The sequence below is a fragment of the Anguilla anguilla genome, chromosome 5, assembly GCF_013347855.1.
Source record: "Anguilla anguilla isolate fAngAng1 chromosome 5, fAngAng1.pri, whole genome shotgun sequence".
In the NCBI taxonomy this organism is placed as follows: domain Eukaryota; kingdom Metazoa; phylum Chordata; class Actinopteri; order Anguilliformes; family Anguillidae; genus Anguilla; species Anguilla anguilla.
Genome location: NC_049205.1, coordinates 50282305 through 50309166, shown reverse-complemented (window position 1 = coordinate 50309166; position 26862 = coordinate 50282305). Strand labels below are relative to the sequence as shown.

The window sequence follows — 26862 nt, the reverse complement described above, 5'->3', positions numbered from 1 at the left end:
GCCTACATCCAGCCTCAGCCAAACAAAAAAACATGAGTCACTCCAACTTCCTGTCCCACTTACCTACGCGCTGCATTCATGGGACATCAGAAAGGCATACTGCTTTTGATTTGGGTAAAAGGAAATGTGTTTATTTTAGAACTTAAATCCTAATGACAGCAAATCTGGATTTCCAGACGGAAGGTTCCAGTTATGATTAAGGCAAGCAATTCAATATTCTACTTAATGGTTCAGCTCCATGTCCGTCTCCAAATCTGCCATTACTTGAAATTCTGGAAAACTTGATTCACGGTTGTGTGAACGGGCAATGACACACAAGCAATACTACCAGCAGGACAGATGTCCTTGATTCATTTTAGTTCTACTGAGTTTTGATTGCCATAGTGTACACTGAAAAAAATGTTCTCATTGGATAAAATTTTTACCCCATTGTGGAATAGCATACCCTTTGTATCATAACATATCTCGTTCTTTGAATTTCACTGACACATATAGGAACGGATTCTGCAACAATGTTAGTTTCCCATTTTCTATAGGCTACCGCTCATTATGATACTCAACCTTGCTCGCGCTGTAGGCTGGAAGGATGTGACTACATGTTTTTGGATGCAGGAGCAGATTTTGTTGTTGCCGCACCCATTAGCTGAATACTTGCACGACCAAACTGCATGTGACAGATAACATTGCGAAATGCCCAAGCCAGTCCGGAAGTTTTGCTTTGGTGGCACCGACATCATTAACCACAGCATAGACATTTTTTAAATTCTGATCCACAGTAAAAGTAAATCTATGCGGTTGATTATAATCTGATTACACAGTACTGAATTTCTTAAAAGCAATTTGCTTTTACTACTAAATATGAATATTATTAATGAGAGAGGGTACATAAGAAAGGTTAATGAGTACAAGGAATACCAAGAATATGCTCTTATTACTGGAAAAGGCAAACAAATCATCAATATGGGAAGCTATGAATTACCTATTTTGTGCCCTTGAAATAGAGGTACATCTAATTCAATGGTGAACCTGACTGAAATGTACCAAGCATGACCAATAAAGGCATTTACAAGGCTGATAAACCCAAATGAATGCATCTTCTCATGCAGCAATCCTACATGCCTTTTAGAGAATGTGTATTAGGCCATGTGTAATCATGTTTGCTGCACTAAACAATGCGTTTAGCTCTTCCATATCTCCTTTCAAGGAAACTCCATAACTCAAAACAATCCTTCCTTTATTCACATGAAGACTTTCACATCCATTTCTGTATCCAGAGGGGAAGTTCCTGTCTTGTAAACCAATAATATTTTTTTGTTGAAATCCATCCACAGACATCCATAGAACAAACCCCTATGAGTTACCATGCTTTCAGAACCAAAGTTAGCCTCTGGCAAAATATTAGAGAAATTTGACACAAATTGATGGGCTGGTACGTAAACACAAATGGATTTCTACCCTTGTAGGGTAGGACAGGGACTGCAAGCTGAACTGGGTGATCACAAGAATGAGCACCATGAAAAAACAGCACTGACTATGACGGCATTTGACTTTTGTGAGACAAAGCAGAAATGGGCTGTTGGTACAGCATCCATAGAAGACTCCACAGTGAGTCCACTCTGTAGTGAAAAACAGAAGCACTGAGGCACAAGAGGAGGAAAACCAGTGAGAGAGATTCATGGAAGCTGCACTTGCGAAGCTGCTAAAAGCCGGCGGTCGCGGTTGGGGGGGGCGGTCACGGGCCGGTTCTCCAGGACCGGGAACGTACCTCTGCGTGCGGCCATCTGCAAGGTGTCTTCGATGCGCTGCAGCTCCTTCTGCTTGGCCTCGTGCATGTACTTCTCTTCCTTTGCTGCATCGTACTTAATGGCTTCAAAAAAATCAACCATGCATATTATCAAAACACACAGCACAGTTTACAGACAGTCAATGACATTTCCATGCTTTTATAATGTAAACTTATTGCCCTCAGATCTGAAGGCTTTACAATACTCACCCTACTTTTTATATACATTTATCTAGTGCTTGAACAGAAACCCAATAAGCAGGGCTTATGAGGCCTCATTATGCTTGCAAAAAACACAGCAAAGTATATGAGCCTTATATGAATGAATGTTATAAAGACAGAGTGTACGACATAAAGACATGATACAAGCAGAAAGGCTGGGGGTGTGAGCACGCCACACATACCAGAAGCCATAATGAGGGCATTATCTAGCACAGCAAGACTTAAGTTTAGGGGGTCACAGAACTACACTGGACCAGATTAACTAGTTTTTCACTCAGAGAATCTTCAGAACAGGTATCCCATTCCCTTTCAATGGTACAGGGAAAAACACCTTCTATCTTTCAGAACCAGTAAGAATGCTTAGGCTTTACAATAGGCACACAAGATTTGATGCACACCCCCGGGTGATATACTGACCAAGCAGTTAGCCTATTGAGGCTAATGTTACACTGGACCAGATTAACTAGTTCTTCCCTCAGAGAATATACAGAACAGGTATCCCATTTCTTTTCAGTGGTATAGGGAAAAGTATATCTTCCACCTTTCAGAACCAGTAAGCATGCTTAGGCTTTACAATAGACACGCTAGATTTGATGGTGATTTACTGGTCAAGCAGAAAGGCTGTGGAGGCCGTGTTCATTACTGTCAAACACAAGATTTCTAGTCAGACATAACAAGGTCACAATGAAAAAAACTAGTAAATGCAAATATAAAATATTTTGAGTAATTATAACTAAAATATACGTTTTAAAGATACCCATTTGCCATGAAACATTTGAACAATTACACCTTTAATGTATTTGCATGGCCATTTATAGAAATTATCATTGATGCCAAAACTCACAGTCACAAGAGCAGACCAGCTGACCCAAGTCTCAGAAGAGGGTGCTGCTTGTTTAAAGCCATCATTAGACACCTGAGGCTCACAATAGCAGGCTCAGATAATCTGCTCTCCCTTCTGAACCCACCTTGCCTCCTGACAGATGGCTGACTTAATAGTTTACAAGCAACGGTCAAAGGAAGATAAGATATGATCCAAATCTTTAGTCATCTGCTTAATGGGTGTGCTGGTATAATGTCAGCCATTTAATATCAAATGAAATATTCAGCTCTGTCTCTGGTCTAAAGCAAAGGGGGAAAAGCACGTGCAGCACCTGGCAACGGCTGGAGAAAGAGGCCCTTTCATTTTCCCCATAGAGCCCTGAAGCACGCCAGTACCCACAGAAAAGCCGCTAAATCCCCTCCATGTTTATGGATTCATTGCATGTTAGTTTTAAGTCATGAATATACAGTAGGGACTCTCCAGATGATTAACCTCAGCATCGATTAACCCCCTCCTGCATATATCTCACTTTCATTTCCTCATTCTGAGGGTGTGCTGAAGCACAAAGTTCTTGAATACTGGCCAGATTTAGCTAATTACATTGTATGCAAACACTGTAAGTTCAGTTTGAGATAAATACTGCACTTCAGGAAGCTGTAACGCTGGGACACACATTCTAATGGGTGGTTAGAGGCTCAGTTTATTTTATTTCTGGATACATTTCATACAAAACGTTGCTATTGGTGGTGGATAAAAAAATAAAATCATGTGGTCAGAGACACTAAGTGAAGACATACTGTATACCAAACTAACATGAAAATATGGAGGAGGTTGTAATGTATAGCCAGGTCCATGTGTAAATGCAGTAATCCTGCATACACAAAAGCCACAGAAAAAAACTTGCTGATGCATTGCATCTATTTCCGCTTCCTTCACATCTTCTCTAATCTGAACAATGAACACGTGCCCTGCTGTCATTTGTTTGCTAAGCCACGAAGCGCAACTTGTATCAGTAATTAAAATCAAAACAGGGAGCTGAAGATATCAGCCTTGGGATGAGTGTTTTGATTCGGCCTTTTTCCTGCGTGCGGAAAGGCAGTAATTAAAAAGGAGGGGGTGGGGAAAATGGCTTAAAAACGACACCGTGAGCTGTTTATAACTAAGCTGTGAATAACGCTGTCAGACGGCTCGGCCTTGTCATACTCATCGAAGCGCCAAATACGGCACACGGACGCCTGCTGGACACTTCGACAGTTTATCCTCTTTAATCAGCTCGCTCGCACTGCCTCGCTGTCTATTTCACAACACACTCTCACATCTCTCACACGGACACACGCATTCACTGAGCACGTCCAAACATAAGAAACCGGCAACATCGTTACTTTAGAGTATGTTTCCGACTTTAAAAAAAACATTACCGTCTGTGTGTGATTCCCAGTGTTATCACACTGACCCCAGTAATCACACTGCTGACACCACAGTGTTGCAAGTCTAAACTTCCCTGGGTGTATTCCTGCCACATGTCCGAGATACTAAAAGTTGGGCAATCATTAACCAGCCCTGTTATAAGGCCAGTGACGAGGCCCGTCAAGGGCTTCTGCTTTTAACTGCTGATCTTTACAACAGGAAGCAACAGGAAGTGGCTGATTATCAATTTCCTTTATGAGACACAGTGGTCACAAACGGAAGCAAACAGCAGGTCACTTTTCTGATTGAAATACAGATGATGTGCCTGGACACACTGACAACATGAAGAGACATCTGGGGTAATATTATGGAATACAGTCTGATACACACATGTCATGTATATTTGCGTGACAGTCCTGTTTGCTTTCAAAATTTGAAAACGTCATTGTAGATACTCAAGCATCAAAAACACCTACATAAGGACATCTAAGGCTTTTGCAAACATAATCCTTTTTGAAACAACACTGCTGCTGAAAATACATCAGAAATAATTATTCAATAATGGGAAGTACCATACTGAACATCTACTATAACTATTCTATGCACACAGAGAAAGACATGAAAACCCCATGACAGAAAAACACTGAGTTGATCATACGAATAGCAAAGGAAGAAATACTATATATTAAATCTATCAACAGACAATGGCAGCATTACGGTAAGGAAGGGTAGCTGGTGAACAGGACTTCTCAGGTGATTCATGTTCACATCCTGGTTTAAGCTAGCTATACAATTCAACACTGTTCAATGTCATGGCTGCTGCATAACTGCCATTTTGGGTTAAAATGACTATTCAAAAATCGTTCTTCCACATAATAGTCTTCCTCGTTTGACTGTTCACCATTCAATAGGTACAGTGCGAAAATCAAATGACAAATAAGTTTGCTCCAGAATTGATTAGTTACGTCTGAAGGTAAGCCTACAACTTATTACTTCTATAGCCAGATGTTTAAAAACATTTTCCCCCACCCAATGTATTGCCTAAACGTGCCTTCAGCTAAGCTAATATAATTCATTTTCAACACTCATAAACCAGACAAACATGTTGTGACAACAGTCGAGGTAACACCTACCAAAGCACCCAGACAGCAGCAGTGCTTAATCGTGGGAAACAAGACAGGAGACATTTTTGACAGACGTGTTACCCAAAACAGTCCCAGAATATCAACCCTTTATCAGTTCATCCAGTGAGTGGAGACAACATGGCCTGACTATGGGCAGCAGCGAATGGTGGTGCTTACAGCACTGTGTCAGTTTGCATGGTTACGAGCTGAGGCCAGCAGAAAGACTCCAGCCAGAACACTTCTGCTGCAGCTCGAAGTTTAAATAGATTACAGGCTAATTGGGTTGATTGTTTTTACTATTTTTTATTTTCTTTTTAAGTGTCCACTTCAATGGTGACAGATAATGGGTTGGGTTAAGCTTTTGTCTCATAAGCCAAGTGACTGAGGGCCCTTCCTAGCAGTCTTTCAGTTCTGCTCAACAATGCAGAAGAGAAGCAGGAAGGTGATATTAGCTTCACCACAGAACTCAAGAAAGAGAAAGTTACATGCATTGTTACAGAACATTTAATGTCTTTCTAACTTTTTATGTAGGCTTAGAAGACAAAAATTTCCCAAGCAGACATTTAAAGCTGAAGGTCCCAACCTGTGAGTTTGGAAGAACATGAAAGAAGGTACAAACTAACAAGGATAATGACGAGGTGTTAATGGAAAAAAACCGAAGCTGATATTGGCTAGCGCGCAGCACATACCCACAAATTTAAAGGCCTGGGCGCCTGGGCCACTCCACTACCGGGTAAGAAGACTGATTGGATGCTATGACAATTGTCGCAATCCACCACCTTAAGACCAGAGACCTGGAAAGTTCTTACCATTGTATGGGCTTGAATATAAACCAGACTCCGCTGAAATACAAAATATTATTACTACACTGCAACTACTACTCTCTCTCACTGCAATAATAATTCAATTAGAAAACAAAGTATTAATCAATTCAATTTAATTGTACTGAATTGATTAATACTTGTCATTAACACAATGTGCAGGCACATATGTAAACGAAAAGAGGGCTGCAGCTTCACCAAACGGTGCAAGGGGGGGGGGGGGGGGGGGGCACATAGGGTCATACATAGCAGAAAAATAATGTCTAGTGTATAAACATTTTATGAAATCTATCACAAAGCTGCATATTTGGGCTCCGAGTGTGTATGAGTCTCTGATATTCTCATTATATTCTTCTTCGTTCCAGGGTATATTCTGACAGAAAGCACAAAAGATCAATTCCCATAATTGTTTTATGGGAGTCGTGAGTCATGAGTCATGAAACAATGTACAGAAGTATTGTCACAGTTGTAACTGCAATAAAAGACACAGACCTTGAATCATACCACTTTCTTCAACAAAATGACTCTCCCTCCCAAAAAAGGGAACTGAATATAACAGTGAAAGATCTGTGCCTGCTGTGTAGCATTGTGCTAGCCACGTGTGGCTTTCAAGGTGTTTTTATGTAATGGAAGAACATGCTGCGTGTAGCCTTGTCTCTTAGCGATAAATGATAAGACTGCATACAGAGATTAATCAGTCCAAAAGGAAGGCACAGAGAGTGAGGACATGTTTATTAAAATAGCACTTACTCGCTCCAGGGACCACCAGAAGATACAGACCATCTAGCGTCGCAACCACTGCCTCACTGTAAAGGTTTTTCCAGGGAATCTTCAGCGTCAGCTTACCTGGAAAAAGATTAGGGCATTTACAGCAATACTGAAATGCAAGAGGAGGAAGGCTGAATGTAATTAGAAGAAAAGTACATAAGGCAAAACAATGCGATAAAGAAACTCAAAAGAGACTCAAAATGCAGAGGTAAAATCCTTAAAAAGGCAGTGAAAGCACAAATATGTTTAATTAAGACACAAAGACCTACATGCAGGATGTACTGAAGTCCTCAGAGCAGCATCATTACTGTTTCAATTATGCATCAGATGGCATGCATTAACAAGAGCTCCAAAAAGATTGCTCTTTAACAAAACACATCCGTTACGGATTGATCATTGACGTCACAAGGGTCAAATAAATTTAATCTACTAATTCCTAGAGCAACCAATTACCATAAGATATCCATGTGAATACGGTAACTATCAGGATAATAGGCAATAGGGCAACAGTAGAAGAAAATGAACATCAACATCACATCACACAAAACAAGTCACTTGCATAGGAAGAAAATACAATGTTCATAAATAGAGGCAGTAGCCTATCAATGCCTAATATCAACTTAATGACATCATCAGGGAAAGATCAGCCAGTTACCCTACTGACAAAGGGAAAAAAAACAACCTATATTCTGTAAACATTATAATGATTAAAAAAATATATATATGGTCATCTCATGCAGAATGGTCATCTTATGCAGGCCTATCGTCTGAATAAGAGAGATGTGCTGCAGCATGCGCAATGAACTATAAAACACGCCAAGTCTATGTGGGTGAAGGGTAAGCAAATAAAAATCCAACCAAGATTCACTCTGAAGTAGGCACAGTTCTGGATAATGATACATGAAGATCAGTAAAATCCAGTCAATTGCTCAATGTTTAATCTGTTGCACAAGGAATAGCCACAATAAGGCAACAATACTTGAACGGTACTAAAATACTGAAACACTAAATATGATTTGCATGTTGTACTGGATTTGTGCAATGGAACAAGCTTCAACTGTGCTGCAGAGCTAGCTTTCGGCTCTTTGGTCCCTTCCTAAAAATGAAATAATAAAATAAGCATTTTATGTAGAAATGCATCTGAACATCAGTGTGCATCTCCTAGGACCTTGAATTCAATATATATATCCAGTCAGTCTAAATGGAAACACATTCTCTACAGCTACACATTCTCAAAGGCAAAACAAAGCAATTGACAGGAAACCCTTCAGAATACAAAACACAGCTTCTAAGGTTACATATTACATAATGCTGCAAAATGTCAGGTCTGAGTAAATTGGAAAGGCAAGCTGGCCTTTCACAGCTCACGCCTTGTGAATAATCACTTTCCAAATGTTGCTGCTGCCGCAACATGATTTATTCCTATACGAACAAATTGCTCTACATTTAAGGGATTCATTCACTCACTATGGCAAATTAGAGTAAAAGAAGCAAGCTTTATTCATTACCATTAAATTGACTGTGTGCTTTGCCCATGAAAACCAAGAAAAAGAACTAGGTCTTTGTTTTTAGGAATTGTGAAAGCAATATGGCTGATGGCAAAAGAACAAAAACAGGTCACAATAAATCAGTTATTAAAGTTATTCGTTTTTTTTTTATAACCGTCTTTTTACACCAGAGGGGTATGAGCAGCAGGAAGTGCAATTGTAAGGTCGGGTAAACAGGACATTGCAAGGGCCAGACCCAAGAGTTTAGGCTCCAGCACAGACTCAGAGCCGCACTGAAACAAATGAGGTAACCTGGCAACTCCAGCATCTGGCTCTCGAGAAGATAGGCTGAACTGGAACCGAGCAGTTTTTTATCAGTTTACAGCATGTGGGCTGAGCAAATTTACTCTTGCCTTTAACTGCTTTTAATGGATTCAGAAGGCCTTCTCTGGCCTCCCAAAGAGAACAAGAGCAAACTGTAATTGGTGGTCTGACCAATCAGAGGCAGGGCTTTACGGTGGTCAGCTGGACCTGCCTGAGGGAGCAGGCCGGCTCTGAGATGACAGCAGAACTTGCCCCATTAGGAAACCAAGGTGCCCTGGTTTGTGTTTCTGAATGAACAATAATCTTTGGGCTCTTCTTCACTGGAAAATATGACACTAGGTCCATCCATCTCTGATTCAGTATGCCTGAAAATACAGACCTGAAAAATGTCCCAGAGCAAAACCCAGGCAAATAACAGGTTCTCATGACAGTATTCTCTTACATCACAAAACCAGTGCCACTGCAAATATAGTTTGTTGTGTTTTAATTTGTCCAAAGTCAGGTGTTCTGTATTAGTGTGAGCTCTATTCCAATATGTAATTTTAATATTATTTATTAACCCACCAAGCCATGAAACACAATGCAGGTTTTCATTACCTATAGTAGCATGTGCTTCTGCTCCTACCTTAACAATGCAATGAGAAATGTGTAGGTGGTTAAAAACACTGGCTTTGATGCAGTTATGGACCCGACAGAGCAGAATTTAATCCTGACCACCCTCAGGGAAACTTTTCTCATGCGGCAGTAAATAATTGCCCATTGTGTCACCCGGAAAGGGAGTTCTTCACCCTGCAGAACTGACAAAGGACAAGGTTACTGCAGTGGGACAGGCTTGCTAATGTGCTTCAGCAGTCCATAAATCAAGGGTGCTTGCAGCAATGTGGCTAGATATACACTACATTTCCAAAAGTATGTGGACACCCCTTCTAATTAGTGGTTTTGGCTATTTCAGCCACACCCATTGCTAACAGGTGCATATGCAACTCTGCAATCTCCATTGACAAACATGGGCAGTAGAATGGGTCATGCTGAAGAGCTCAGTGACTTTCAACGTGGCACTGTCACAGGGTGCCACCTTTCCAACTAGCCAGTTCGTCAAATGTATGCCCTGCTGGCACTGCCCCAGTCAAGTGTAAGTGCTGTTACTGTGAAATGCAAATGCCTAAAAGCAACAACAGCTTGGCCACAAAGCAGTAGGCCATGCAAGCTCACAGAACAGGGGCGACATAGCTCAGGAGGTAAGACCGATTGGCTGGCAGTCGGAGGGTTGCCGGTTCAAACCCCGCCCTGGGTATATCGAAGTGTCCTTGAGCAAGACACCTAACCCCTAACTGCTCTGGCGAATGAGAGGCATCAATTGTAAAGCGCTTTGGATAAAAGCGCTATATAAATGCAGTCCATTTACCATTTACCAGAACAGGACCGCCGAGTGCTAAAGCAGGTAGCAAGCAAAAATGGTCTGTCCTCGGTTGCCACACTCACTACAGAGTTCCAAACTACCTATGGACACAACGTCAACACAAGAACTTGGTCAGGAGCTTCATGAAATGGGTTTTCATGACCGAGCAGCCATACACAAGCCAAAGTTCATCATTCGCAATGCCGAGCATCAGCTGGAGTGGGGTAAAGCACACCGCCCTTGGACGCTGGAGCAGCGTTCCCTTAGCCTAAGTGATGAATCACGCTTCACTATCTGGCAGTCTGACAGTGCAAACTGTAGTGGCCTGAATAGTGTCAACTATAAAGTTTGGTGGAAGGGGAATAATGGCCTGGAGCTGTTTCTCTTGGTCTGGGCTAGGCTCCTTAGGTCCTGTGGAAAGAAATCTTCTAAATGCTACAGCATACAATGACAATCTAGAGAATTGTGAGCTTCCAACTTTGTGGCAACAGTTCCTGTTTCAGCATGACAATGCCGCTATGCACAAAGCAGAGAAACAAAAGGTTTTCTGAGTTTGGTGTGGAAGAACGTGGCTGGCCTGCACAGAGCCCTGACCTCTACCCCATCAAACACCTTCAGGATGAATTGGAATGCCCACTGCGAGCCAGGCCTTACGCCCAACATCAGGGCCCAACCTCACTAATGCTCTTGTGGCTGAATGGAAGCGAATCCTCATAGCCATGTTACAAAATCTACTGGAAAGTGTTCCCAGAAGAGGTTGTAGCAGAAGAGGTTGCTACAGCAGCAAAGGGGGGTTAAACTCCATATTACTGCCCATGGTTTTGGAATGAGATGTTCACCAAGTGTATATGGGTGTGATGTTCAGGAGTCCACATACTTTTGGAAATGTAGTGTATGTACAGTAGCTAGCTATAATAGCTGGCTAAAGACAACAAAAGGAAGCTCAAATAAAAAAGTGCATGCAATTCTAGTGAGCACAAGAATCTAAATGTTTGGTGAAAACCCGGCTACATTTTGCTGAAAAGTGAAAGTCTTATTGCGGACCAGGACAAAAGAGCTAAATTGGAGCTAACCTAGTCGGTTTATGTCACAACATCTCTCAACCTAGATTTCCACCCATCTATATGTCCAGATCTAAATTCGAGCTTGTGCTCACTGGGATACATTTTATTGCTTACAATCCTAACAAGCCAGTCCACTCTCATCTACCAGCTCAATCAGCTCTTCACATGAAAGTCTAGCCTTTGCAGACTGCTTGGTATGTTCTCATTTTAACTGGTATGTTCTCAATTTGATTTGGGCAAATGAGAGATCTCTGCAAATAAGATAAAACTATTACCTCTAAACTTGGTCATGGACTGTAATTAGTTTACAGAGAAGTATAAAGCAGCCAGCTCTAAGCTGAGAGCTCTAGCAGTAAACACGTGGAACACTCACTGTATAGTATTCCTAGTCACTGCTTCAATACACCCTGCAGAGGAGCCACTCCACAGAGAGCTCTGTTCTCAGCAGACCTGGAGCAGGGAAACTGCAGACACCCATTTGTCCTGACTGAGGGAATATCCCCTAATTAGACCCTCCCTCCCAGACTACAGCCAATTATTCTTCGCCCCACGGGACTCCTGGCTATAACTGGCGTGGGCGAGGTCAAGATTCACTTCTGGACATGAGCCACATCACTGCATCAGGACCAAGTGCTTCAGCATAACCAGAGCAGAGAGCATTTACCTGAGCCAATGATTTTAAAGACTATGAATTATTTAGAACGATTAAACTACATTTCTGAGAACATTAGTCACTAGAATATCATGCATTTAACTGGATATGACATTCACAAAGAAACCTCAATTAATGTGCTTCTCTTAACCTCTATTCCACTTGGGCCAGTCTTTCCCCAGTCTCAGAAAGACAAACATGCCTATGCCTACATTTTCATGAAGTTGTAAAGTTAGTTTAGCTACGGTTCAAATGTCAAGGCTCCAAACCCGAATAAAGCTTAATAAAAATCAGAACTGGAAGGCGCTGTGTTTAATTTAGGTGGTGAATAAAGCCAAAGTGTTAAACACGTGTAGCGGCAAACATCTGTTACAAGAGCTGAATAAACATTACTTTTCCTTTTCTCCATCGCCATCCACCAGGCAATGCTCAGGTTCTGAGCTGAAACAATGATGACAGTGAGTTCTCTATGGATTTGCGACAATAGTGATAATAAGATCACAGGAAGGTATTCACAGAGGGACAAAGGAAGGCATTGGGAGAGAGACAGCCTCCCTGGTCTGTTCACATCTCTCATTCACTCTCACAACAGGGTGTTATCCCAGCTATGATTCAGAGCCTTCCCAGTGAGTCTAGAGATTTATCCACTCAATACAGCCAAGTCTCTCACGGTTAAAAAGGCACAGCGGCTCAGAAACCGAACTCACACCCAGAGCCCATGATTCACAACCCTCCCACTGGGCCTCCCAATGCATTTACTCCATATAATATAACCAGGCCTCTCATTGGGAAAAGAAAAAAATTCAGAAAACAAATTCCGGAGAAACTCTGCCCAGCACCCGCAATGTATCACAGTCAGAGAAGGGCGGTGACACGCACCTGGATGTAGTGTTTTACAAAGATTATGCATAAAGAACACTATGGCTAGAAGCTTCTCCAAGTGTGATACAGCCAAGAGTAACAGCAAAATGTGCGCGCGAGTGTGTGTGTGTGTGTGCCTGTGTGTGTGCATGTGTGTGTGTTCCTTAAAGACTACAGGAATAGAAGGGATTCTCTGGTCTCTCTAAAGAGAACATTCATACAAATCATTGCACAATACAGCAAGCTTCGTTGACTTCCCCTTTGAGGAAATTCTATTGTCACTACTCACAGCACGCGTAAGGACGCACTGGGCCGCAAACTGAACCATCAGAAGTCAGCACACCCTGCAGTTATACAAGACTAATGCGTGAGATCCCTGGGCTAGGAAACCCTTATAATTGAGACAAGAGCGATACTCACCAACCTGACCCGCTTTCACTTTGAATGGAACATCCAGCTCACTCTGTCAGAAGAAAAAGGCGGCACATGAGTTTCTCCTAACGTCACTTAAAAAGTAAGCCACAATAATCGAGTGCACTGGACAGAACACAGGTATCCCTGCGATCATTACCCACTGTGCACAATGATCACCATAGAACATGAACTTAAAAAATAAACATTTCATTAAATGGACAGCGATTTATCTACACTGATACAGGTTTGCCAATTTGTGTGTTCTACACAGAGAGCAACACTGTTGTCAGGTTCTAACTAACTGAAACATCAGAAGGAGATTAGTTGTTATTTACAACAAGACTGTCTGCCATTAGAGCATTACAGTCACAGGGCCGCTCTTGGTCTAGCCTCAACTCAGAACAAATTGGGAAATTGATTTACAACTGCGGTGCCAATAAATGAGTCATGGATCTCTCCTCGATTAATCAGCTGTGTGAGTGGGCCGCTGGTAATCAGTGGTACAGTAACACCACAGTAATGCCAGTCAGCAGCCAGCACCTCTAAGCTGTCAGGGCAAGCTCTCATTCCACTGCTCTTTCTATAAATCTAAAGCGTGTCTCTGTCAGAGGCTAAGGCTAAACCTCTTAACAAAAACCATCAGGCAGGATGCTTATTTCTACTGAGGCCATTTCATGCAGACTACTATGCTGAGGGACAACCATTGGAGGATGCGTACAGTCTACCCATAAGAGCAAAGAGCACAAAATAGCAAGTTACGTATCTGTGGTAAATAATCAAGACAGACCAAGATAGAGCAATACAATCTTACGTCACACTAATATGGACTGGACGAGCTCAATGAAATTACCGGAGGTCATGACAGTACTAAGAGCACCGCCACATGCTACTTATGAAATAACTGGCTATCGTACCTTGGTAGGACTGGGAACAAATATCAGGGGGCCTGAGCTTAGTTTATTGCCTTTAAACACATAGCTACACGTAGGCTACATTGTGTGACTATTCCCCTATGGTACACTGACTGAAATAGGTTACATCTCAACAGTTACCATTTCCGTTTGTTTACAGTTTACAATCATGGTGTTAATGGTCAGCTTTTATAAGTTACTGTTCACACTTTCAGCTTAATGCAATAAAATATGATAATCCCCTAGTTTCTGCCATACTGTAATTCAGAAATATTGGATTAACTGAGAAACAGCAGATGTATAAGTCATATGAGGATTATACTGCACAAGGGTTTTGTTTGTTTCGGTAACAGCGTTCCAGCCAGATGTTACAGGATGAAACCCAGCCTTAGGCTCTGTGGCTGCACCCATGACACAAGTATTCCAAACAGAATAGACTCTGAATTTGGAAAATTAGGCTATGCAAGTTCCACAGCTGAGTACCAGCTGAGAAGACAATCGGCAATCATCCTCTTGCAGTTCCCAAACCATTCTGTCAGGGAGCTTGTTAAAACCACATGGCTATCTATCAAAACCTTTTTTATCTGAAATACACCACAGCAGGCATGGACATATCACTCCCAATGCAAAGCAGTTTAAATGGCTTTAGTTCTTATTACTTACCAATGCATTTTCCTTAACACGTAAATTTTCCAGCACTACATTCCCTGCAAAGAAAAACAGAAACAAAATAGCTGTATGACAGTAATGTTACATCACTCCTAATAACACAAGGTATTTGGCATACAGTGTATCATCATCATCAATATAATAGGCATGATTTTTACACACACACGTGCGCACAAAGCACGTACGCAAACACACACACAATTTCTGCATGAAGTTTAGCTCTGAAAACCAAGATTGATCCATAGTGCTTTGCTCGGGCAGCAGTGTAGTACAATGGGTAAGGAATTGGTCTAGTGACCTAAGGGTCGCAGGTTCGATTCCGGGGTAGGACACTGTCATTGCACCCTTGAGCAAGGGACTTAATCTGCATTGCTTCAGTTTATATCCAGCTGTATCGATGGTTTCAATGCAAATGCTATGTAAAGGTTGTGTAAGTCGCTCTGGATAAGAGCGTCTGCTAAATGCCTGTAATCTAACAAACAGCCTGACGAGGCATGCTGGAGAATAATTCAATTTCCTTTCTTTAATCTTTAACATCTACAAAGCACAGGAGGAAATGGTAATGAAAGGAGAAGGCCTGTCTACTTTTACCTCTTCAGGTACAAAAAGAAGCTTTCTGAATGTATACATGGTAAGGGACATCCACATATGCAATTTATGATACAGCGCAAATAAAGCCAAATCAAATGTGTTGTCTGTGTACATACATTCAAACATAAATCTTGCATATACACAGGAAATGGCAAAAATAAAAAAACACCAATCTTACTACCGATCTCTGCAAAGTTCTTGATTGACTGTTCTTGATGATATCTGCATCGGATTCAGAGTCACTAGTCTGTTATGCCCACACCCCTCCCATTAGAGTTGAAAAGTATGAGCTTTCCACCAGTTGCCTGGGGCTAGTTGATTATGTCCTTCCCACCGTCTCCCATTCCAATATCACCTTAGCCATTGTTCAGCTGTCTTATTCAGAGGCTCCTGCCAAACAAACCTCAACAGCCTTCCAGCCACGGTTGCTAAAATAATGGGCGACTGATCCAACCCAGTATTTTTATGCTCAACTGTGAGTATTAGCTGGGATATTATGTGTTTAATTAACTCAGAAACCGCATCTGTGTGTAAGCACCTGCTTTTAATATTCAGTACATTGTATCTCTCGTGTACTCAAGTGTTTTCTTTCTTAATGCAGTTTTATATTATACTATATTATATTAAATTAGGCTATATTATATTAACTGGGCTTCATAGTAAATGGTGTCGCAGTAATAATGTGAAAGCAAAGAATCAATTTCACTCGCAATGAATCGTACTTCTCAGATTGACAGACTGCATGTCTCGCATAGAAATACTGCTTGATTCTTATAGTGTCAAACCACAAAACCCTGTCTGATGCATTAGTGATGCAATGCTCCGCCATTTAGAGTGCCAGTGGAACTGGGCTTATAACCATGCATGCAGAGTTAACATATCAGACAAAACGCAGGAAATGGCATCAAACCATTAAGGTCTCAAGGGGGAACACTGATGCCCAACTTGGCAATAATACACCACATGAAGTGCACAGCACAAAATTGTTTGAACTTTGACCTAGTTTGACCTTTCGTGGCACGTCTAATCACAGCACAGCTCTGTATAACGCAGGCAGTTTCAAGAATGAAAGAATCGTTTATTCTGCATGTCTCAGTTTCTCGTCTTCCTGGATGTATGACATTGGTTTAACCACTGGAGGTACTTGATTCTTCCAATGAGTAGTCACCGCCTTACTTGGCGTTGAATGTTGCACTTTCACATGATTTTTGTCATGTGAAAGCGGCTTAAATGACAAGTTGCATACCTGAATGGAAGCTATGTAGGCGACTCTAGCTAAGGGAGTATTCCACTGCTACTACTACTACTACTACTACTAATAATAATAATAATAATAATAATAATAATAATAATAATAGTTGCTATAACAATATACATGGCCTACTGATATTGTTTTATCTGTAGGAACATAGCAGGATAACATGCAGAACGGTCCAGGTATTTGATACGTTACATCTGAAGCACACCCAGTGGAACTATTCAAGGGCTTTTTCAGTTGTATCTGGTGTGTTTGAGGTGGAACACATCAAATACCTGGATCCATCTGGGGGTCCCCGAGGAGACGTTTGGAAACCACTGCTCGAAACAACTATCATGCAAAGTGGGGTGTCCAATGATTATACATTTTGAACTTTATTAAAAGAGAGTGCTGCAGAACCAGCTACTCTGTACAAAAAGAAATAAAATTAGGGCCCCAATACTCAGTGCTGTTGAAAATATGGATGGAACTTTCCATTATAGGTAATGAAAGGCTGTGTGCCTGTGCGAGCTGAACAGTATGGAAGTTGCCATTGTGCAGGAGCCCAGTAGGAATCTGGTATGGACTGCGCCCCATCAGGAGAATCCTGTATGACCACATAAAGCTGATAACTAAACAAGCAGAGGCCAGAGGAATTGGCCACACCTGTCAGAAAACTAACAAAATACAGCAGAACTCAGAAGCCCTATGCAAATATTTATCAAAATTCAAATGATCACCTTAACGTCAACAGCACTGACAATGAGAAAGACTTAGAATAGCCGATGCAAAAATTAATCGGACATTTTCATCAGAAAGCAATGTGTATGCAGAACTTTAACATAGGCTAATATTTGTAATGTTTAGCAATGTTTTGCGGGACACAATGAACAACATAGAGACAAGCACTTCTAAAATTGTGAAATTAAACAAGTCTTTTGAACAGGATCCACATGGCCTAAAATACGTAGGCTATACGCCAACACAAACAGGGCACAGGAATACCTGCAGGACAAGACTTTCTTTTACAGACTACTTCTTAAAAACACACCTTTAGTGAACAACATATTGCAGTATGTTTCTCTCTGTTGCCATTTTTCTACACGGTTCCTAGTTATTTAATAAATACGAATGCCAAATTCCATTACCGTGTTATCATATAACAAGAAAAAATAATACAGTAATGAAAGATGAAAGACTTGCTAAAACACAGCAGGAAGTACAGTAATTGCTATCTGCATGTAGCAGACATTCAAATAACCTATACAGCCTTCAATGCAGGTCAAGTTATGCATTAGATGGCATGAACCCTTTAACAGATACATCTTGTTTTCGTCTAGATAATGTGATATGATAAAAAAAATTTTGAAAGCCCAAAATCCTGAAAACAAAAAATCGACAGTACTCAATGTACACGCAGCTATCTCCGGCGTCTTACAACCTATCGATACCTATACCCGTTTTAGCTACGTAGCTAATTGCATGTACGTAATTTTAGCAATGTTAACTACAACAGCATTTACAGGTTTCATCCATTCAAAGTCACATTGCCAGCTAATATCTGACATGTCAAAGCTTCGGTACTATTTTAGTAAGGCATTAACGTTATATTCTTTATGAAAACCATACACCGACAGACAGGATTGTCAAAGAGGCTTTCTGGCAAGCTATCATGTTAGCAATTCAGACAGTTAGCTGTAATCGCAAGCTAGCTACACTTAAAAAAATACCGAATACCAGAGAGTTGCGTTCTTCAGTGCAGGTGCGAGCACTTTGTACTAGGCGCTGTTTACGCAGCTCGATACTTCACGTCGTCACTTGCTAGCTTGCTGTTTAGCAGCTGTTTACATTTGCGAGGACATGCATACTTTTACTGTTGTCCATACCTCCCCAAATACCAATCTTGAGCTGGGACTTATCCAGGTTTTCCACATAGTCTCCGATGAATCTGTTCAATAGATCACTGACCAGAGATTCAAACACCATGATTATGCGTAGCACACCCTAGCCAATTGACCAGGGTTCTTAGATGTTGAAGTGCAAATCCCGTGATGTAGCTGAGATCTCCTTTCAAGTCGAGTGGTGGTATAGAAACTGAAAAGGCTGAATCTGCGATCAACTACCTATGTCTGGCTGCTATTGACAGCACGAGCAGTTGATTCGGAAATAAGATGTAGGTACTTGGATTGAACAAGACAAATGCGTTGCAATTTCACTGAGACTGTGGCGGTTTGATCTTTAAGGAGATGTTATCGCAGTTATGTGGACACCATACCATACAGGACAGCCCGGTTTTTTCCCCCTTAAGGGGTCGCCTCCTGCTAAACCGTCAATTTACTAGCAATAGCTATAGCGTCAGTGGAGTCACCACAGTCACGTTATGACCAATTTGCACAGAGAAATTACTTATGTACTTTTTGCTGATAGCTTTTCTATGAAATATACAATTCAATAAATTTCGGTTGATTTATAAAAAAGAAAGAAAAGTGTTACTATCTTCTTGAGTAGGCAAACAACCCGTTTAAGTTGTGTTATAAGTTGTGATATATTACATTACAGGCATTTATAAACTACCCCCCCCCCCCCCCCCCCCCCCCGTTTCATTACAAATCGAGAGAGCGAATATGTATGAATTTACATCTGTGTAACATATAGTGCGTCCTTGTTAAACATTTACTGTAACTGCATAATTTATGAATGAATTAATGATTATTATTATTTATTTTTTTTATTTTTTTTTTTTTATTTAATTTTATCTTTTAACAGGAATTTCTAAATTATTTTGATGCCTTGTGAGTGTCCCGTTTCATTTTCAGACAGCATGACAACGATCTGTGGCTAATATTTCTGTGTTTTACAACTGGATTAATTTGTGGCTTTGAAGGGGAAATGCAAATTAGTATGTGTTTTGTCAACCTGGTAGTATTGTGAATTACCCACTTTTACCAGTTCTGCATTGTGACAGCATAAACATGAATCAGTATCTCTGAAATTCATTAGGAAGTAGTCTCATTTTTATTTATTTATTTATGAATCGATTTTAATACATGTAATGATTTCTTATGTATGCAAGCGAGGACTGTGGATGCAACGAAAGTGTGCAATGTTTTTAAAGTCAGTGATTAGTAAATCAGTGCAAACCTAGGATATTTTATGGGAATGTGCTTACAACATGGTAAAATACACAGTACAACTGGTTTACCTGCTTCTAGAAATATATCTGCACTATTCAGTTGTTGCCTGTAACTTGTAAAAGTTATTGTTGTTGCTAAAACAAACATTTCATAAGAAGAGCACGTAAGTATAATGCTACACTCAAACTGAAATTAACTAGTCAATAATTTTGACAATAACAGATATCTTAACATCTGTAAGGCTAATGAAAGGCTATAAACATAATTTTTATACTTTTTGATAAAAAAAAACAAAACTCTTGTCTTAAGATATTTATCACAGAAAATTAAGACATCTGTCTCCACTGTTTCCTGTTCACTAGCCAGCACTAATGCAATTTGCCAAACTGAAAATTCCAGCGAAGAGAAATTTGGGACTACAAAAACAGAAAGTATGGATATTCCCAGAAATTTTCTTTTTCCTTCATGATTCTGACACAGTACTTTCCATTCATTGAACTGTTAACTTTAAACATGACTATTTGTTCTACCTTGAATTTATTGTGCTGCACTAACAAATAATGTGATCTGTATAAAATAATAATAATAATAATAATAATAATAATAATAATAATAATAATAATTAAGTATTACTTAAAAATAGATTTCCAGAAGGATTCCTGATATGTGAATGTGGCCAACAGGTATTGTGAATAAAATGAAATGGTTTCTACCAGAATAAAATCCTTCTAATCATCCTAATCACAACTGGGTAGTGTTTCTAACTGTAGTCAGGTGTTTGGTCTAAGATGCTGTACAGATTCATTGAAATTAAAAAAATGTAAGAATCCAGAATGGTACACATCCCAATGTGAGGACAACAGACAGGGAAACTGAATTTATATTTTTTAAAATATTTTAATATGTAACATTTTTTATACAATATAAAAGTAGAAATAAATAATGTTGTACATACAAATCGGGAAGAAATGAGTGTCAGACATTACAGAGTTAATATGGTGGTCAGAGGAAGCTCACAGTCACCAAGAGTGCAGTCCCTCTTCATTGTTGGCATTTTATTGACCACTTTGAACCGCAGAGAACGGAAGCCGAGGCCATCCTCAGATATCCCGTCAAAAAAGAAATCCTCATTGAAGATGGGGTTCCGGCTTTTCCGGATAACAGTACTGCGCTGTTTCTGGGACTTTCCGGGCATCATGGAGATGGTCACGCTGCAGTTGATGCTTTTTGGGTCCACAGAAGGGGCGTAAAGCCCCTCAGTGCTGATCAGGCGCACCCGGAGCTGCTGGTTCTCAGGGCAATACTCTGCTGAAAGCCTCAGGGTCCCATCCCTGCCCAGGGGTACCCGACTCTCCCTCGTGACCCTCTCCCTGAAGAGCACCAGTTCGGTGGGGAAGATGGCTGGTGGAGCCAGGCTGGAAGCGTCGGACGGAGGCTCTACAAGGCCGTCGGATGCTCTCCTCAAGACGTTGGGGCTGTTGTCCGTGGAGCTACCCTCGTCGGTGGACAGAGAGTTGTTCCTGGACACAGCCATTTTCCTGGCGCTCCTGGCCAGCAGCCTCTCGTGGCTCAGGGTCTTGAAGAGCGACGACTTGGGGAGCGAGCGGGCAAGCAGCGGTGAGCTGAAGGGGGAGGACTCAGTGGAGGAGGTGGTGTCACTGTCCTGGGTGCCTTGCCGTCTCAGTGCCAGGCCCCGAGGGGAGAGCCGGGAGCTCAGCGCGCCGAGGCCGAAGGCTTTGGAGCACGTACTGGGCCGGTTTCTGGAGAGGACCAGGGGGATGCCGCAAGAGCTGGGGTCACTGTGGAACAGGGACTCCTTCCTCCTTGTGTGGGGGCTCTCCAGCAGGGTGCAGAAACCGTAGCAGGTCTGTGCTTTGGCCAGATGGGGGAGGGAGAGGGCAGCTTGGCTTTGCGGGTCTGCGTTAGTGGTCTCCTCATCGCTGTACCCATTGTCAAATGGCGCCTCTTCCACACTCTCCACCTGGATGATGTGCGTACTGATCACCTCCCGATCCAGCGTCTCAGCACTGGGGCTGGATCCAGGTCCAGTCCTGAAGAACTCCGTGCTCTTCACCTCCTGCTGGGAGGGGATCTTTGGTGGGATACAGAATTCCGGGATGGTGGCAGGAGTGATGACGTTTGGGCAAAGGGAGATTCTCTTGCTCCTCTCAGAGGTGGCCTTATCCCCGAACATGACGTCGGCGATCCTGAAGCTGTACTCGGTGATAGGGATGGGCAGGTTAGTTCTCTCCACTGACACACGGATCTTCTCAACCACCCACATGGACACTCAGCCTTGGAGGGTTTTCCAAACTCTGCAAAAGGTTTTTTAAAAAAAGCTTTGGTTATCACAATGCCTAACAGCAATCCTTATCTTCCCAGCAATAAATCTTAATGGAGTAAAAAAATTAAGCAAATGTATAGCTTATGTATGAATATAAAACAAAAAGAGAAATGTTTCACGACCGTCCAGTGAAAAAGAAATGCTTACCTTGTGTCAGCTTTTTAGTGAATCCCGTACTTTAGCTAGTTTGCACTGCAGCCAGCATAAAATGGTCTAGGTTTACCAGGCAACTCCTGAGCTCTCTCAGACCTTCCTTAAGCAAGACCAGTGCGTCTGTGAGGATCTGTATGAGCAGTGAGCTATAAATATGAGCTAGAGTGTGGGCGGAGCCAGGCATAGCTCATTCACAAGGTTCCTCCGCCTCCTCCACTGCACTTGACAGTCCGTTCTCATAGAAACTGACAATCTACCACAGAGCAGTGTGGAAATATCCAGGATAAAGGCCAACCAGAAACACAGAGGTGAGGGAAAACTGTTCAGCCAAAAAATAGGCAGAAATAATTGCATGTTAATTCCAGTTTTTACTTTCCATTTATGAAAATAGTTTGTTTGGGACAGATTCAGTCAGAATAGAAGAAAGAAAAAATCTTTATTATATGGTAATTGGATCAATAATTTCAGATTTGTGTTGGCACATAAGAGTACTTCCAGAGAACATAATGTTGGTCACCTCTTTTTTGACCATTGAATACAAATATGGGTTAAAATTATGGAAACCATGACATCATTTTTTTGTAATTTGAACCCTTTTAAACGGTGGGAGGAATTAAATAAAAAAATTAAGTTAAAAAATTGCCAAGGTATCATTAGCTTTTATATTTTAACTAGGCAATATGTTGTAGCAAATCTATATCTTATTTTTGGTGGCCATTTCCATGCCATATTCAACATATAAAAATAAACAAGCAATAACGAGAAAAATTTCTCATGATAATTAAACTGTTCAATTACCTTAAGCTGAACATGCCTGAACAAAGATCCCTGGAAAAATGAGTCTACCAGTTATATAATTTTCCTGCACAAGTGCAATATTCCATCACCATCTCTTATGCACACATGGGTTTAAGTTGATTTAGTAAATAATGAACCATAATTCCACCCATTATATCTGCAGTCAAGAATGCAAATATTTTCCCAGTGTTGCCCCCCCACCTCCCTCCCAAACTCTGAACCAAAATTTTTATACTTCCTGCATAAGACCACTTTTGTAAGTAAAGACCTTAAATGCAAATGCTTGTCTGAAGTTTACTTCCACAGAATACACTGCCCCACATCTAATGTTAATACTATTCTGCTAAATATGTATCTGGATATATCATGTTGTGCCATTTTGAAGTACACTGGTATACTAAGACAGTTTAGGTACTTTTGTTTAATCTGAGATCATGGAGGTAAAGTTCTTACAGTCCAATAATGAACAGGCAAGAAAATAATTAAGCTGTTGCAACTCTCAGCTTAATTATCTTCTTGTTAAAAGAGGTAATGATATCAACGAGAAATTGCGAAACAATGGCAACTTGCTATACTGCCAAGGTTGTTTCTAGAATATTTCACAGACCCATGTGTCGACGCAAGTGTAAACATCACCTCCTTGTGGTAGAAAAGTAAAAAAAAATTTTTGCATGAAGTGGGTGTATGTATGTGTGTGCGTGCGTGCGTGCGTGTGTGTTTGCGTGCGTGTGTGTGTGTGTGTGTGTGTGGAAATAAGCAAAAACGATTAAGATCATACAGTACACAAGTCTTGCTGTGATACAGAATTTCATGGTCACAGTTCAAGTAGGATGCCTTGGTTACCCAACACACACACACTAGACAGGTGGTGGGTATGTGCTTTACAACCAGGCAATTTAAAAATAGGCAGCCATTTTCTAAGAAATCTGGGGACGGTTTGTCTCCAGAATCAGACAGGAAAGACATGCTCTCAGTCGTTTAATATTCAAGGGGTTGAAAGAGCAGGCATGATGGCTAAAGGCCAGAGAACAACAGCAGTTAGGTCAAAGGCATTGTAATCTTCAGTTAAGTTACTTGCTTTAAAAATGCATTATCTTTGTATTCACTGAAAATTGATCCAGAGATGAAATATGCATTTTGTCCCCCATGTATATAAGTGAGTAAGAAGTGAATGAATTAAGCTTTGTGTGTTCAAGAAAGATGCTGATTCTTTCCTTATGACCAATTTTATGAACCAGATGCGTGAGCATAAGCAGGCTCTGTTCAATGTGCAGCATTCTTTCCTGGAATGATTCCTCATAAAATATTTATACATTTTATGATACATCCAGCAAGTACAGTAAAAAAAAAAAAAAATTAGCAAGATCCCCAAACTAAGTTTAAAAACATGTCCATTTGTGTGTTTCACCGACATGTGCATAATTTATTGAAGATCTTTATCTTCTTTTTATGATTATGTGCTGCATTATGAGGACCATATATTTTGGGCTGCATGCAATGATCATCTGTACTCAGTTATAATACAATTTGTCACTCTCCTGTCTAGTTTGATAGGAAGTGTTTTACTGTTAAATTATTAGGAAATCATCATGGCCTCCCACTGAAAATGGGAACGTGGACAGCATCCACTGGAATCAACTGCATTTACTTATTCTCACCACAAGGGGACAAGCTTTGCCTTATTATAGAATTTTTGTGTGTTTCACACCCACAAATCTTGAATGGTGTTGCCAAAAGGAAAAATAAAACAAAAGAATCTATCACAGTGGGTAATCACGGAAATAAATGATGTTGCCTATAGCCTGCGGGAAATATCACATGCTGTAGTAGTTAATTTCAGACACACAGCGCATACAGTATGTCAACTGTATGTGGATAATGGAGACTAAACTGACTTTAATGGGACATGTACTGTACAATGGATTGCTCTCAGAGATACAAATAACCAGGAACAACAAAAACAACAGGAATTCATGGCAACTGGAAGAACACTGGATAACCAATACTTATCTTAAACTATAATAACTTTGCTCAGCAGTAACTGATCTATGGTCAGTGCTTTACTATATTTTTTATCAAAATTATATTTAGCGATCAGCCATGTAAAGGTCAGCTTCTGTATATAGAATATGCCAAAGAAACCAGCTAAATTATATTTGCAACATTCAACCAAATTTTGTATCTTTTTTTCTGGATTCCCCCCCCCATACTATTGCCCAAAGAATTTAAATAAATACCTAGCTCCAATTAGCAACATGAGAAATTATGTTAAAGCTTGAGCCATTATTCTTTTGAGAACAGTAATTGGTGTTCAAACTTGCCTGAAAAATACTTCTCATGTACCTCTTAATTATGTACCATTTTTGTACTAAGATTGAGGTGCTATTTGCAGAAACAAGTAGATTTTATTTTTATACGTAATACATTTTTTTCAGGCATTCAGAAAAATATCCAAAAGTGTCCATTTCTTTACTTGGAGGGAAAAACTTTCTGTGGGATTCTGTCATCCCCTGAGTCATTAAGAATAGTTAAGTGCAGCCTAGCCAACAGTTTACATTAAATAGACATGACTTCTATCCAAACGTGCTTGACTCAGGCAGCTGTTTTTCTTTAAAAGGATGGAAATAGTTTTACGAGCTCTTGTCTGATTAAACCTATAGTATTGTCAAAGGAATTTGGTGAAGCCACCCAACTTGATGAGGTCATCTATCCTAAATGGTAGGTAAGTGATTCAGTGCGAATATAAACTGAGGGAAAATTAACACACTCATAACATTCATACAAATGTATGTATCCAAAATCTATGCTTAACTTTAATCATATAATACATATATTTTGCTATTTTACTGTGTGTTTAATGATAATTGTAAAGTTATATACAGGTTTTGTTATTTTAGGAGATTACTCAGTTCAGTTATAAATTCAAAAATCAACATTTTAATTAGGCAAAGGGTTATCTTCGTGAATGGAGGTGACAGTCAGATAAGGCAGGGGGTATTTTGCCAAGACTGTTGTTAACTATCACTATCTCCTTTTCAGACCGCAAACCATCCCACTGACTGAAATTTCAGTCCTCTGGTAACATAAGAACTGTAAGGAAAAAAAAAACACAATGGCCCACAACTCAATGAGTATTCATTTTGTTTCTTGCACTATATGCTGCTCTTTTGAAATGGTGCTTGTGCCACGCCTTTCCTTTTGATGTGGATAGTTCAGTAGCGTTTCTGTAAAACAATTATATCTCAGAAATACCATTAATCTTCCATAAGACTAGGCATCTATCTCGTACAGGAGTGACTTTCGTTGATACTCCTTTGCCCACAAGCTCTTCTGCCCGGTCTGTCTCGTTGAATTTCCTCTCCCTGCCTGCAGCGACATGTTCAAAAGCAATCTACATGAACTTGAACACGAGAATTAGTCAGTCAAAAGAACTGAACTTCTTTTAAAGGGCACACTGAATATTTCTCTCGTTCTAAACTGATCGCAGGTTAATCATACAAGTGTTAATTTCACATTGTGTTCCATTAGTGTGTAAAACAATTTAAGTTCATTGTCATAATTTAATAAGTATTTTTAAAAATCAATCCCCAAGGAAATAAATTGGTTGAATTTATTTTCATGACTTATTTATAAATTCTTGGTTTATATTTTCAGTGAATATTAACTAAACTAATTGCTAGTGAGTGATGTAATGAGACAAAAAACCCTTCAAGGTACTCTCTGTGTATCTCATAAATAATGTCAGAACAAATATTATCCAAAGTATGTTATCATTCTTAACAACAAAAACAACAACAGTAACAAATAATAATAATAATAATAATAATAATAATAATAATAATATGAACTGATTACTAAACTGATTTTTTATTATTA

At 40.3% G+C, this 26862-nt stretch overlaps 2 protein-coding genes across 8 annotated transcripts in view; both read right to left on the bottom strand.

Moving 5' to 3' along the window:
- The window catches only part of vps13c (vacuolar protein sorting 13 homolog C), a 77734-nt gene extending 59049 nt beyond the window's left edge, over positions 1 to 18685 (bottom strand). For 2 of the 7 annotated variants that reach the window (XM_035416757.1, XM_035416756.1), the window contains exons 1-5: positions 18444 to 18682; positions 14724 to 14767; positions 13156 to 13198; positions 6931 to 7026; positions 1766 to 1867 (exon numbers count right to left, since the gene is read on the bottom strand). In XM_035416757.1, the coding sequence (XP_035272648.1) occupies positions 1766 to 1867; positions 6931 to 7026; positions 13156 to 13198; positions 14724 to 14767; positions 18444 to 18543 (385 nt within the window). In that variant the 5' untranslated portion in view covers positions 18544 to 18682. Of the gene's footprint in view, positions 1 to 1765; positions 1868 to 6168; positions 6202 to 6930; positions 7027 to 13155; positions 13199 to 14723; positions 14768 to 18443 lie in introns of all 7 variants that reach the window. The other 5 variants (XM_035416754.1, XM_035416755.1, XM_035416752.1 and 2 more) reach the window with 5 other exon arrangements.
- Positions 18686 to 20629: 1944 nt separating this feature from the next.
- Positions 20630 to 22313, bottom strand: LOC118228075 (C2 calcium-dependent domain-containing protein 4C-like). The gene is made up of 2 exons (XM_035419305.1): positions 22183 to 22313; positions 20630 to 22006 (listed from the first exon to the last, which is right to left on the bottom strand). Exon 2 carries the CDS (start codon positions 21973 to 21975, stop codon positions 20674 to 20676), a length of 1302 nt encoding a protein of 433 aa, XP_035275196.1. The 5' UTR covers positions 21976 to 22006; positions 22183 to 22313; the 3' UTR covers positions 20630 to 20673.
- Positions 22314 to 26862: the final 4549 nt, after the last annotated feature.

Bases quoted from the DNA above. Each gene is read 5' to 3' on its own strand.
- LOC118228075 (XM_035419305.1), bottom strand. From the start codon at position 21,975: ATGTGGGTGGTTGAGAAGATCCGTGTGTCAGTGGAGAGAACTAACCTG.